The following is a 13,272-nucleotide window of genomic DNA, read 5'->3' as shown; positions in this document are numbered from 1 at the left end:
TTCATAATAGGAGAAATCAAAATATAAATAGATGACTAAAACTAGAGATCTTACAGTTTTTCTTGTTTCCTTCTTAGTACACAAAGATACAAAAATTTTGGAATCAGGCAAATTCTGTTACATAGTTCCAAGCTTCTTAGTGGCATAACTTAGTATTTAAAATTTTCTTTTATCAAATGGGCACATACTAAATTATTATCTTGGTATTTTTCTGCATGTATCTTAATTCTATAATTTTTCACTGAGAAACAGACTTCAAAAATTAATAGGACAGTATGAGTAATAGTAAGTTAAGAAAATAAAGTACTACAGGTTGACAAAACTTTGACTTAGAAAGAAACAACCAGTTGCTACAACGTATCTCAACATGATAATTGAGATGGGTAATTTATAAGAGAATGCTTGAAAATACTCAAGTGTGTAGTTCATATATTCAAGAATTTGTGAAGAATCTATATTTTCCCATAGAACATTTGAGTCCATCTTTATAAAACAAATGTTATTCGATCCATCGTAATACTTAATAATTTTTACATCTAATCACTGCAATTTTCACATTTATACCACATTCAAGTCTTGATTATGATTAGAAAGAAATACATTTTTCTGTACTTGTGGTGCTGGTTTTTATTATTGAATATGTTCATTTGATCTTAAGTTGAAGAAATATATACAGATGGATATATAAAACTATATTAAATATCATGTATTAATAATAGTTTTTGATACTTACAGAGAAGGGTACCAGCCAGAGATTATTGAACATTTACGAAGTATGCGAACCATCTAACTTTTATTCACCAAAAGCAAAGTTGCTTCCAGCATAGCTTCCGAGTACAGTTAAGTACGTGAACACGCTATTGAAAATAGGGAGATTCAGTGACCATTCGCACACTGAACACAGTTCATGGCACTGCTTAACTCTTTGCATTAGGTATATGCATAATTTTGATAAAAATTAAACCTAGGTTTTAAAAATAAAAATGAAGCCAAATTTAAGTTTTAGTTTGTTAGAGCTGCTGTAACAAAGTACCAAAAATCGGGTTCCCTAAAACAACAAAAATTTATTGTCTCTTAGTTTGAGAAGCCAAAACTCCAAAGTCAAGGTATCCACAGAGCCATGCTCTCTCTCATGGCTCTAGGGGAGAATCCTTCCTTTTCTCTTCTGGCTTCTGGTGTTTCAGAACTCCTTTTGCATTCCTGGGCTTGTAGATGCATCACTCTGGTCACATATTCCTCTTTCCTGTGTGTCTTCACATCATCTTCCTTCCGTGTGTGTCTCTATGTCTGAATCTCTTCTTTTTATATGGACACCTGTCTTATTGGCTTGCAACCTCCCTAATGACCTCATGTTAAGTAGATTACCTCTACAACAATCCTGTTACCAAAAAAAGTCACATGCTGAGGTATTTGGATGGTAGGACTTCAACATATCTTTTTTTGAAGGACACATTTCAACCCATAGCATGGACTAATGGGTAAATAAATTGTGATACAGCCACTTGATAAAACATGCAATCATGGGGAAAATTATGGTTATGCTTAAAATGTAATGCTGATTTTTAAAAATTAAGATTCAAAATTGGAGCAGAAATATTATATCCAAAGGAAAAATGAGCAGCTAAAACACAAAAAATTAATATTATGAGTAGTGATGGAACTATAGGAAATGTTTTTTAATCTCTGTTTTCCATATTTTTACAATATTAGTATAGTGTTTGGTTGGGGACAATTGTTATTTGCAAGACTAAAAATATAACTTTAAGTGAAAGGAACTCTCCACCGCAAACCACAATTTTTGTTTCTTTCTGTCATTAATGACACTTGAAAAAATGAGAGTGTGGGTATGAAGACAAAACTCAATGTGAGCTTCTAAACTTGAGCTTTTACTAATTTTGAAGTTGTTCTAGACTACCAAAGGAATAAATAAAATACATCATTAATTTCCCATTAATAATTGTGTCTGAGGTAAAAACATAGTGAGAAAAGATTAGTAAATACCTTTTGTTCAACTGCCACTTAATGCATTCTTCATTAGAATTTTAATCAGGAAAAAGTTTTTTAAATGTTATTTCTATTATATAAGCAATCATATTAGGCAGATGAGTTTAATTTTCTAATATATTTCATCAGTGTTTTAAAAATATATTTAATACACTACCACTACAGGACAATATGTAAATGAAGAACAAAGTAGTCGTATGCCTTTTCCAAACTACAGCATACCTACCTCCCTGAGATTTCAAAACACCAGCATAAAATGGTTTCATTTGAATAAAACCGAACATATTTGCTTGGGATTAAAGAATGTGCTGTGGCTACAAAGAGACTATGTCAAGGAGAGGGATGAGAAAGAAAAATAAAATTTCATTGGTTACTTTGCTCTATGTCTCACTATGCGTATCTCCTTGTCTTCTAATGGATACTCCCAGACATCGATGAGTGCTTGGTGAACAGGCTGCTCTGTGACAATGGCCTGTGCCGAAACACACCTGGAAGTTACAGTTGTACGTGCCCACCTGGGTATGTGTTCAGGACTGAAACAGAGACGTGTGAAGGTAAGAACTGTCTTCCTTGTCTTAGATGTAAATACGTAAGCACCTAGATTCGCATAAACATCAGATAAATTGATGAAGCAATGTAGTAAAAAGAGTATTGTTTAAATATTTTTTTAGCTTTATAATCTCTTTCAGCTAACCTGCCAGTTTTAGAAATAACGTGCGCCTAACCCAGTTTACAAATACCGTCAGTTTTGTTCCATTCGGATAAAATATCAACAAACATTTGGAACAAACATTTTGACATTTAAAAACAAAAGTGAAAAAAGCGAAAGGAGCCAGTTTGTTTTACTTGCTGAAATAAAATGTCAGATTTTCGTTTACTTTGTTTTCCCTTTTTAAAAACCACTAGGACACATTAGCCTAGGGGAACCTGAATTATAATGGCAAATTCTGTTCTTACGCATTTTATTTATGAAGTAATTGATATAACCTCAGAGGATGATCCAGAATATTTGGGGCCTGACTAAAATTTGCCACCTTAATAAATTTATATTCTAAGAAAATCGTCTTTTTCATTTGAAAATTTAAAAGTTATTGTTTGATCTTGTAGATCATAAACCAGTTTTAAAAGCTGCTTCTTTTTTTTAAACCACATTTTTGTGCAGTGGAAGTTACATGAATGAGTTAAATGGTTAGAGAAGGCCTCGTTTTTAGTGAGATACCAGCTAAGCAATGAGTGCATTTAATTATGTTTTGGTTTCTTGATCAAAGTACTGTGTACTTCAGAATATTCTGTTGTATGACTCCTCGTCATTGTTCCTTTTTAGGTCTAACTGGGCTTACAGAAGTGTCCCATGACATTATCAAATGCAATAACTACTTCCGAATAGTAACTTTAAAAAGAGATTTTGAATAGCCCTTTTCTCATCTGCTCAAGTATTTGTTTCTTAGTCACTCTACAGCCAAGAAAACTGCAATAGTAATATTATGCAAAAAGATGTTAACATTCTCTCTTCATCTTATTGTTTAACTTCAAAGCATTCTTGTGAACAGTAACAAGTTAGGACTGGAACAAGATGCCAGAACACAAATGATTCAGCTGAAGTCAATGAAATGCAATTACAAACTGCACTTCTAAGTTTGGATTGAATTGGAGGGACCACTGGAAAACAGTAATTAGCCTAAAGAAAGAAAGAAAAAGAAAACATCAGCACAAAATGCAGTTTTTGTAATTTTAATTCTGATAACTGTTTCCCTTCCTGTTTACCGCATTTTACAGGAGCTCTTCAAAGAAGAGGTTCATTCCATTCCCAGTTAAAGTACTTGAAGGTTCATCTTCATCTATAAACAGGGGGTTCATCTGAGCTCTCTGAGAGTTTTAAATATTCTTCTGTAAGATATAGAAACTCTCTTTTCAAACTAGCTCAGGCCTCTCAAATGTATTCACCTAGAAGCTTCATTTTCTAGCACCCACTCCCACCCACCCCAACGCCTATTATCCTGCAGAATTGCTCTGAGAAACATACTCTGTAGAAAAGTATTGTACCCATATTTCCTCCATGAGTATTTTGGTGGGTGGAAGAGATTTCAAGAGTTTATTAATAATTTCTTTTCTTTATTCCCAACTTTCTACATTACCTTCCCACTGTCTTTTATTATTTTATCATTTCATCTATTGTCTATTGGAGGATAAGCTTCTGTTAAATGTTAAGAAACTTTGAAAGCAAGAACAGTGTAGGATATCTCCTTGATTTAACTGGGAAGCTGATGATTATTAGGACTGGTTTCCCTGTCCACAGCGACAATACCCTTTGGTGCTATTGTGAGAGACACATAATGGAGAACTAAATAGATGGTGGTCAAAGTCTGGTTTGTGTATCAAATTGTCAGCATTATTTATAGCATATTCCCTCCATTTTAACAAGTAAGATGGAGTTGAAGGGTACTAAGAGCTGATATAACCAAAGAATAAATAAAAGGCAGGGACTCTCCTGCTTATGTGAACAGTCGAAGAGTAGGAGCAAATGGTATTTAATAGTATAATGTTGGATGATTACATAATACTAGGCCACGTTAACCCAGCAACAGCGAGCGTTAGAAATGGTGCTCTTCACTTATTTTGTCCAAAGGGTAATTGTTCCTGATAAATATGAGCCTTTTCTTTAATATGAAATATATTTTATATCTTTCATTCAAAAAAAAAGAAGTTCATGTTGTATAAATGAAAGAAATGATAGAAGAATACTTTGATTCTAGCCTTATGACACTGGCGGAAATATAAATGATTTATCATGAGAAAACTAACCACATAACTTTTATTTCTACATTTTATTCCCCCTGTTATTTGCATTTGATTAAATGTTTTGGAAAAAAAATAAAGACCTGAAGGCCACGAATCTCTTCTTCCCTTGGGTCTCCTCCTTATTTCCACCATCGAATTCACATAGTAAATTTGTCTGCCTGAAGCAGTTCTTTTCCTTCTATTTCTAAACTAATTTCCGAAGACTAGACAGAGAATTATTAGAAGATTCACTGCAGACTCTAACTTTCTCTGTATATATTTGCTGTATTCACTAATTTTGCTTGCCGTTCACGTTTCAACAGGCTATTTTAAATATTTAATAAATAGCAGTAATAATAAAGTTCCTCTGATATTTCAGACTGAAGTTACAAAAAATTTATTTTACTTTTTTTGTTTGAGCTCTGAGAGCCTGTGAATGTTAAAATTTTTACAGCAAGCACTGTGGTTTAGATTGTGTTTCCAGTGACATAACTAGTTAAAATATAAACCAGATGTGCTTTGAAGTTTATTTCCAGGAATGTACAGTGAACTGTTTCAATTCCTGGTTCCATGACATTTATAACATAAAAACATTGTATTTAAGGAAAAATTAAACAGTTGATATTTGTAGCTGTCATTGCATGTGTTTATAGTTTTTGAATTATTAACTATTTAATTTAAAATTGGGATTTTGGAAATAGATGATATTGACATTTTTCTGTTTGGAGAGCTTCTTACAAATGAAATTAACAAGTGAATTATCTATTGTCTGTCCTCAGGTTAGTTATCTGGTTCCTGATTATCTGATTTCTTTTTTACATTGTTTTTACTGAAAGAATGTCAGTACTCTTGAATAAAGTTTTTCATTCCAAATCTGAGCTGTATTTATAAAACCTGCTCTTGTATTTTTCTTTATAAGAGTTTTTTCTTGCTACAAATAACCTGAAAGAAAAATGTATTTATATTTCCTCAAACAATTTCTACTTCAAGAATTAAATTAATATCTGGGTACTTCTTTAGTAGTTTTGAAATAGCAAAGAAGGGGCACACTTGTTTTTCACATTGATTTTTAACTTTGCATTTCAAATTCACTAACTTAAAAATCAACAGCGAGCCCTGACTTTTCAGGACCAGTTTAGTTTATATTTGACTTAAGACATTCAAGAGCAAGCATATAGTTACAATCTTATTTATTTGCATGTTTTCCTCCATATAATAATTTATATTTAATTCAAAGAAGTGTTTAGAAAAATAAAAGTATTCTTATGAACTTAGAAACCCCAGTGTTCAACAACAACAAAAAAATGAAGAGGTATGTTCATCTGTTTTAGATAATTAACCAAGTACAAAAAGAAATCTCTGTACCCCTTCTTTAAATTGAGTGGTAGAATTTATACTGAAAGGCGATCTTTGATATTGTTTGTAGTACTTTAGCTGAAACTTGTATTTATTTTTAATTAACTCATGTTGAACTGTTTAACTTTATTGGCTTGACAATTCTGTTCATCACCACTTGAGAATGTAGGCATTCATACTCTAATTCTGTTTACTTCTGACTATCAACAAGAATTGTTTAGATTGTAGTATAGGATTTGATTTAGGACTCAAAACAAATTAATGATAGTAAAGGTCTACTTGAAACAATTAAAAGTTTCTTCACTTTTTTATTTTACCAAACTCAGTTGTGCTTTTAAAAACGTTCCACACCAAACAAACATGTAAATGTGAATGGGCTGAAGAGAGAGGAAGGTGGGTAAGGGCTGGAGGAGAATGCTATACCTAGTATTGATGTTTCATTCCTTGTTTTCTGATTTGTATCCAGGAGTTTGGAATTAAAGCTAGCTTGGTGATATTTTGCCTCTAATATACGCTTTTTTAATTCTTCCAAAACATCACAGAGCCAAAAAAGACAGAAATAGTTAACTTTTGTTTGTGCACAGCATGTTGCATCTAGCGACGTGTAGCTTTCCGTGGAATCAGAATTCAGATTCCCCAAAGGACAATTACATCTTATTATGGGAGAAAATCAATCCAATTTATGTAAAGTTGTGGTAGGATAGTCACATCCTAAACCTTTTCCAAATAGGCTGATTCCTGTAGTCCTACTGCGTCCCCAGCTGTGTATATGTGTATCCACCCTGTAAAATGCATGTCTCCATTCCCCATTCACTTTATGCCTCATACATCCATATTAAAGTTATAAGAGCCAAGTTTACCAGACATTCTGGCATAGCATGGCTTGCTGGAATAATATTTTCCAGAAACACATGGCGGTTCTAACAGAATCTTTTCCTTCTGGATTGTAGATATAAATGAATGTGAAAGCAACCCATGTGTCAATGGGGCCTGCAGGAACAACCTTGGATCTTTCAACTGTGAATGTTCTCCTGGCAGCAAACTCAGCTCAACAGGACTGATCTGTATTGGTAAGATGCATACGCGATGCCGATGTTTCAGTTTCACTCAGATAAGCAGAGACCTCAGGCTTTACTGTGGATAAAAACAGAACATCATTACAGAAAGCTAATAATTAGAAGTTACTGTAGTTGTTTTCTCTCTTTATCAGCATAGCAGTAAATTAAAACATGATACCATAACCTAAATAGGCTGTTAAATTTTGTTAGATTCTAGGAAGTTCCTTTTATATAAGTAGATATATTATGCCATAAATTATAAGCGTTTCCATACCGCACAGATATTTATATTCATTACTCTGAGAATGCCTTAGGCATCAATACAGTCAAATCCTGGCTGCATACTTTTTTATAAACAATCTTCAATGGTAAACAAAAATGTGATAGCATTTGGACTCAGTTAACAGGACAAGAACTTGAAGATTTTAAGCTTTAAACAAATAAAAAGAATTTGTTTTCTCATTTCTTCCATCAGTCATAAATTTATGGGTTTCGAGGAAGAGAAGATGAAAAGATAACTGTTTCCTTGCTTTCGGAAATCTCTAAGGGAGCAAGGTTCCAAAACTTTCAAACTAACATCTTTTAATATAGCGAAACATTTAAAGTCGATTCTAGATAATGACAATAGGATGTGTCTAAAATAAGATCATCTGATCTATTACTGTAAGGAACATTTCAGCACGTGTAAGGAAAAAAAATCTATCCTGGTAATTTTTTTTCCTGCTTTTAGTGTCTGTGGCTCCATTGGTTAGACATAGCAGAGTTTATATCATTAACTAGTAACCACCTTTAAAGCGAATTAAATATATATTTCCAAATAAAAAGATATTTCAGTTTTACATAGTGCCAAATATATTGATTGTTTTTGTTTCTAGTCAGTATGAATTTTCAATTTAATATTTGCCAAAGAATAGTATTTTCAATATTATGTCTGGAGTGAACAATATTTAGCTGATAATATGATATGCTAAAGTACCTGTTTGTTACATGACATGACCAAGTTCAGAGTTATCAACGAAAACCTTTGCTTTGGAGATGCCAGCTCTTCATCTCCCAGTGAGGCACAGCTGATGAATTTTGAGGCTTGCTCAGCTCTCCATATTAGGAAATAGCCATCTGCCTGGGGCATTGCTTTTTTTCTTATAGAATTCCGGATTGGGGGTTGGGGGGGGAAAGGCATGTTTGTTGGATCTGGTGAGGGAAAAGTATTTTTGCTAAGCCACAATTTCCAACTGAGATAGAGTCATTTTATGATGCAAAGGAAATGAACTCAGCATTAGTCAATATCTCAGAAAACGAAATCTGTATGCCACTTGGGCATCAAAGATATCTTAGTTTTTGCTTCATCATAAACACTTCTATTATTTTGGCCTTTTACCCTCATTTATTAATGAAAAAAGAACAAAGGCTTTTTATTCCCAAGTCATTATGTTGGGCAACTAAACACCACCATATTTTTCTCAGCCAATGTGCTAAGTGTTTTTATTTGTTATAATCAAATTTGTATATTCCAGCCAAGAGCTTCTCAGGAGGATAGTTACTTAATATTTTAAAAATTAAGACAGCATTTTACCTGCTTTTTTTTTCATTTAAAACAGAATTCTAGTTTTAAAGAGGAAATAAATAGTAAAATATATATAGAGAGAAATTATGAAATTTTTAAAATAGGAATGTTGAGTGGCTCTAATTAGTGATTAGCCTGCAAACTACTCTTTCACAGGGTCTACACCTCTAAACTTAGAACGGAATAAGAATTCCCTGATGTGATTTCAAGTTTAAAATTAAGTTAGAACCACATGAATTAGATGCTAAGAATATTTAGGAATTTAGAATCTATTCTGAAAACCTGCAAAATATAAATTAATCTTAAACTGGTTTGTAAACTGCTTGAAAGACTATAGCATTTGATTGAAAATGATTCAATATGTTAGGACAGTACATTTGATTAATCTTTCCTGCATCGCGCTGCTCACGTCTGGCGGCTCTACGTAATCCAGATGAATTTCCCTCATCTGCGGTGTGGGTCTGCATTCTGTCCTCAAGTTAGGTGGACGTGACAGGGGCAGTGACCTCTCTGTTGTCAGATCCAATGGTCTATTCTCCTTCCTCATCTTAGCCCATTTCAGCAGTGTTTGGCACGGTTCGTCACTCACCCCTTCTTTTTCATATTTGGCCTCCTCTTCTTTCACTTTGGCCCATTTGCTCAGTTTGCTTTGTTTAGTCTCACACATCCTTCCTGCTCTCCAACCTGAAGTGTACCACAGATCAGTGTTTGAACCTCTGCTTCTCTGTCTACACTCATGCTTAGGTGGCTTCTACACTGACTCTCAAATTTACCTCTCCACCCTCAACCACTCTACTCATTTCAGACTTTTGTTTCCAGCTGTCTGCACAGTGACCCCATTTGGAGACATTGCTAATAGACATTTCAAACCTAATGTGTCTAAAACCAAATTCCTATCTTTCAGCTTAAACTGGTGTCTCCTAGAATCATTTCTGTCTTGACAAATGACAACTCCATTCTTTTAGTCGTCAGCCCCAAAACTTTGCAGTCATCTTTGATGCTTTTCTCTCAAACTCCACATTGAATCCATCAGCAAATCCTGTTGATTGTACTTGAAGTTTTTCCATATTTCAACTACTTCTCACCACCACCACCACCACCAGCAACCCCCAAACTAAGCCACCATTATTTCTCTTCTTAGTTATTACTGTAGCCTCTAATCTGCTTACCCTGCTTTATTTTTTTCAGAGATCTTAAATAACCCCTGAGTATATAACTACATGTATGTTGTGTGTGTAAATGTGTATACGCACAAATGAGAGAAGGGGAGAGAGAGAGAGAGAGAGAGAGAGAGAGAGAGAGAGAGAGAGAGAGAGAGAGGTGTATATGTGTGTCTGTCAGTGGATTTTGTCTTTTAATTGTTGATACAATACCAGCCTAAAGAAGCATGGTGTTATAGAGTGAGGGCTCCTAAATCAGAATATGCAGTTTCTACTCGATGTTGACCCTGTACTAGCTGGATGACCCCGGGCATATTAGTTGTCCTCTGTGTGCCTCAGTGTTCTTATCTGAAAATTGTACATATCATACAGGGTTGTTTTAGCAAGTAAATAACTATTACATGGAAAGCCTTTAATAGTACTTGTTGCTACCTTAGTAAATACTAGCAAGTACTGTTCCAATATATCTGACTTAAAATGAGTATAGCCAAAGTCATCAATCAGTAATCAATCCGAGTCCTTAAAACACACAGTAGTCTGGACTATTTAAATACACAATAGCCTTACACCAGCATCTCTGTTTCCTCTTTGCTTTGGAATTTACAGGTTTAAGACCATAAAAAGCCTGTAATTTGAGGCCTACTACAAGTGCCAATGAGCAGGTCTTTTTCATTTGCACACAGGTTTTACCCAAACTGAATTTCAAAACATTAAAAAGCAAAGTGACTCTGCATCTTTGCATCTTTGCTCCATAACTTTTTGTATTTAGTGAAGAACAGAGTTGTTTGTTTCGTTTTAATCTCTGTCTCAGAGGGCTTGGGTTGTAGATAACTTCCTCTTACCCACTGCTGTGTTCCGTAGGGAATCAGAAATTACAGCTTCTCTCTTCATGAGCCTGCTAGTTTTATCATAATTCTCTTTCTGTGTTTCTGATTATGTTTTGTTTTTATTGTTGAATTTATCAGTAAAACTTTATGTGCCCACATTATTAATTGATTTTTTAAAATAAATACTGTAGGAATATGCCTTTTTCCTTCATTGTTTTCCAAGTCTGTGTGCCACAATATGCTATTAAGATTTTGTTAAATGGTGTTTTACACATCACCTGCTTTGGAACCATCAGAGGAGCTTGTCAAATGTCGATTGCTGGGTTTTACACCTGGAGATTTGTGAAACTGCATTTTAACAATAATAGCATCGACGGTGTTAAACACACTGAACTGTGAGTCTCAGTTCTGCAAAGAAAACTTTACAAATGATTTGTTTTACCCAATTAGTATTTGCCATGTCAACTTTGACTTGATTTCTTGTCCCTGCTTCAAAATCAGTTATTTAACAGTCATTTAAGGAGGAACTTCAATTTGATCAGGAGACGTAGTCTCAAAAAATTAGGAGTAGTTATCACTAGGTGGTTGGATTCCAGGTGAGTTTTATATATTTTTTTGCTATTTCTTCAATACTTTACCATAAACATGTGCCACTTTTGAACCAGAGATTAAACTATCTATATGTATGCAAAAGAAAATGCCTGAAAGAAAATGCATCAAATATTAGCCCCGGTATGTCTTAGTGGTGGTTTTATAGGTAATATGTATTTTCTCCTTTATCTTCTAGATTTCTTTTTTTTTAAATTATTCATCAAATAAGTATCTTCAGTTGGAGAAATACTGGCTTCTCTCTAATAGACCATAAATTGTGTGTAGTTTATTTGGTAGGGTACTCAGAGAGATTATTTGAGCAATTTTATTTGATAAAATCTTAAAGCAGTTATCATAAAGGATAAATCTTATGAGTACTCTTTACTCAACTAATGATCTTAGTACGATAATGCACTGTGTTTGCAAGTACCCAAATACCTACGTAAAATCTTGGGCAACGAGGCCGCTCCTAGAATACTAGTAGATATAATTGTATTAATTACCATATCATGTGAAATACATATAATACAATATTTGATTTACATGTATGTAACGTACTATATTTAAATGCATGTACATGTAAATGTGTTCAAAGATATACTATTAAAATTTTTTAAAGAATCTTTTTGGTTTTTTTAATACTATAAAAAATACTGTCGGTGTGTATAAGAAATGAAAGCTCCCTATTCTTTCCTTTCCTTTTCAGACAGCCTGAAAGGGACATGTTGGCTCAATATCCAGGACAGCCGCTGTGAGGTGAACATTAATGGGGCCACTTTGAAATCGGAATGCTGTGCGACCCTCGGCGCGGCCTGGGGGAGCCCCTGTGAGCGCTGTGAGCTAGGTAGGAGCCTGGCCAGGGGGCCTCTGGGCTTCTCATTGGAAAGCTTCTCCCTCAGCTAGGCACCTTTCTCACTATGTATTTCCATAGTGAGGAAGACTATAAGATCATTATCCTCCCTCAAATGTTGTCTTTTCTGGGGAAACTTATTCTTTTCTTGAAATATGTGCTTTGTTTATCCTTTTACTGTAAGCAAACCTTCTCAATATTTTAGACAAGGAAGGGGATCAGTCAGAATTTAACTGCTGGTAAACTATCAAAATTCTCCAGTGTCCTTATTTGCATGGGTCCCAGTAGCATATCTTTCTTTCCTTTAAATCTTTTATTTGTGCATTTGAATTCAGTTGGCACTGTGAAAGCAAAAAGGAACTGTAGGAAGAATTATGAGAATTTCAATATATGGGTCAGCATTGCTGTAGTTACCACAACATGTTATGTGCTACACTGAATTCAACAGGGGGTATCCAGAGACCTTGGCTTGTGGTTTTTATTTAGTTCAATTTAGATTCTATCATACTGTTTTTTTGAGCTTAGACAGTTCTATTTTCTTTTATAATGAAGTAAAAATGTGTCCTGTTGTTCTCACAGATACAGCTTGCCCAAGAGGCTTTGCCAGAATTAAAGGTGTTTCTTGTGAAGGTGAGTATATTCTTGGATGATATTTTAAATCTTTAGAGCTGTCTGCAAAATTAGCATGCACTCTCAATATCAAAACAAAATTATATTTATCATTTTCAAAAACCTTGAAATTTAATTAAGTAATTAAAAAATACTTAATGTAATCAACAAATGCTTTAGAACAATACTCTTAGGAAACAACTTAGAGTTTCCCCTTTTCTCCTCTTTATACTGTTGCATAAATTTTCATGAGGCCACCACTAGCCTTTAAGGCACAGAACGGCTGGCAGAGGAGCGTGTCTGGGCTGCATTTTATGGACGGGCAAGGCTGTGGTAATTTTCACAGCTGGTACCTGAGAAAACCAGTGGCTGGCTGTGTTGTGGAATATTTCTGCTTAACTCAGTAATAATTCACATCGTACTGAAGGTTGAATATGCTACACCGGAAGTACAACTACACCTGCTTTTTCTATTT

At 34.3% G+C, this 13,272-nt stretch overlaps 1 protein-coding gene across 1 annotated transcript in view; it reads left to right on the top strand.

The window, feature by feature from the left end:
* The window catches only part of FBN2 (fibrillin 2), a 240,480-nt gene that overhangs the window by 155,562 nt on the left and 71,646 nt on the right, over positions 1 to 13,272 (top strand). The window contains exons 19-22 of the mRNA XM_006913393.2: positions 2,433 to 2,558; positions 7,089 to 7,208; positions 12,045 to 12,182; positions 12,768 to 12,818. Coding sequence (XP_006913455.1) covers positions 2,433 to 2,558; positions 7,089 to 7,208; positions 12,045 to 12,182; positions 12,768 to 12,818 — 435 coding nt within the window. The remainder of the gene's footprint in view (positions 1 to 2,432; positions 2,559 to 7,088; positions 7,209 to 12,044; positions 12,183 to 12,767; positions 12,819 to 13,272) is intronic.

Source organism: Pteropus alecto, unplaced genomic scaffold (assembly GCF_000325575.1).
Source record: "Pteropus alecto unplaced genomic scaffold, ASM32557v1 scaffold20, whole genome shotgun sequence".
Taxonomy (NCBI): domain Eukaryota; kingdom Metazoa; phylum Chordata; class Mammalia; order Chiroptera; family Pteropodidae; genus Pteropus; species Pteropus alecto.
The sequence above is the reverse complement of the archived record's forward strand: the minus strand, read 5'-3'. Positions and strand labels throughout refer to the sequence as shown.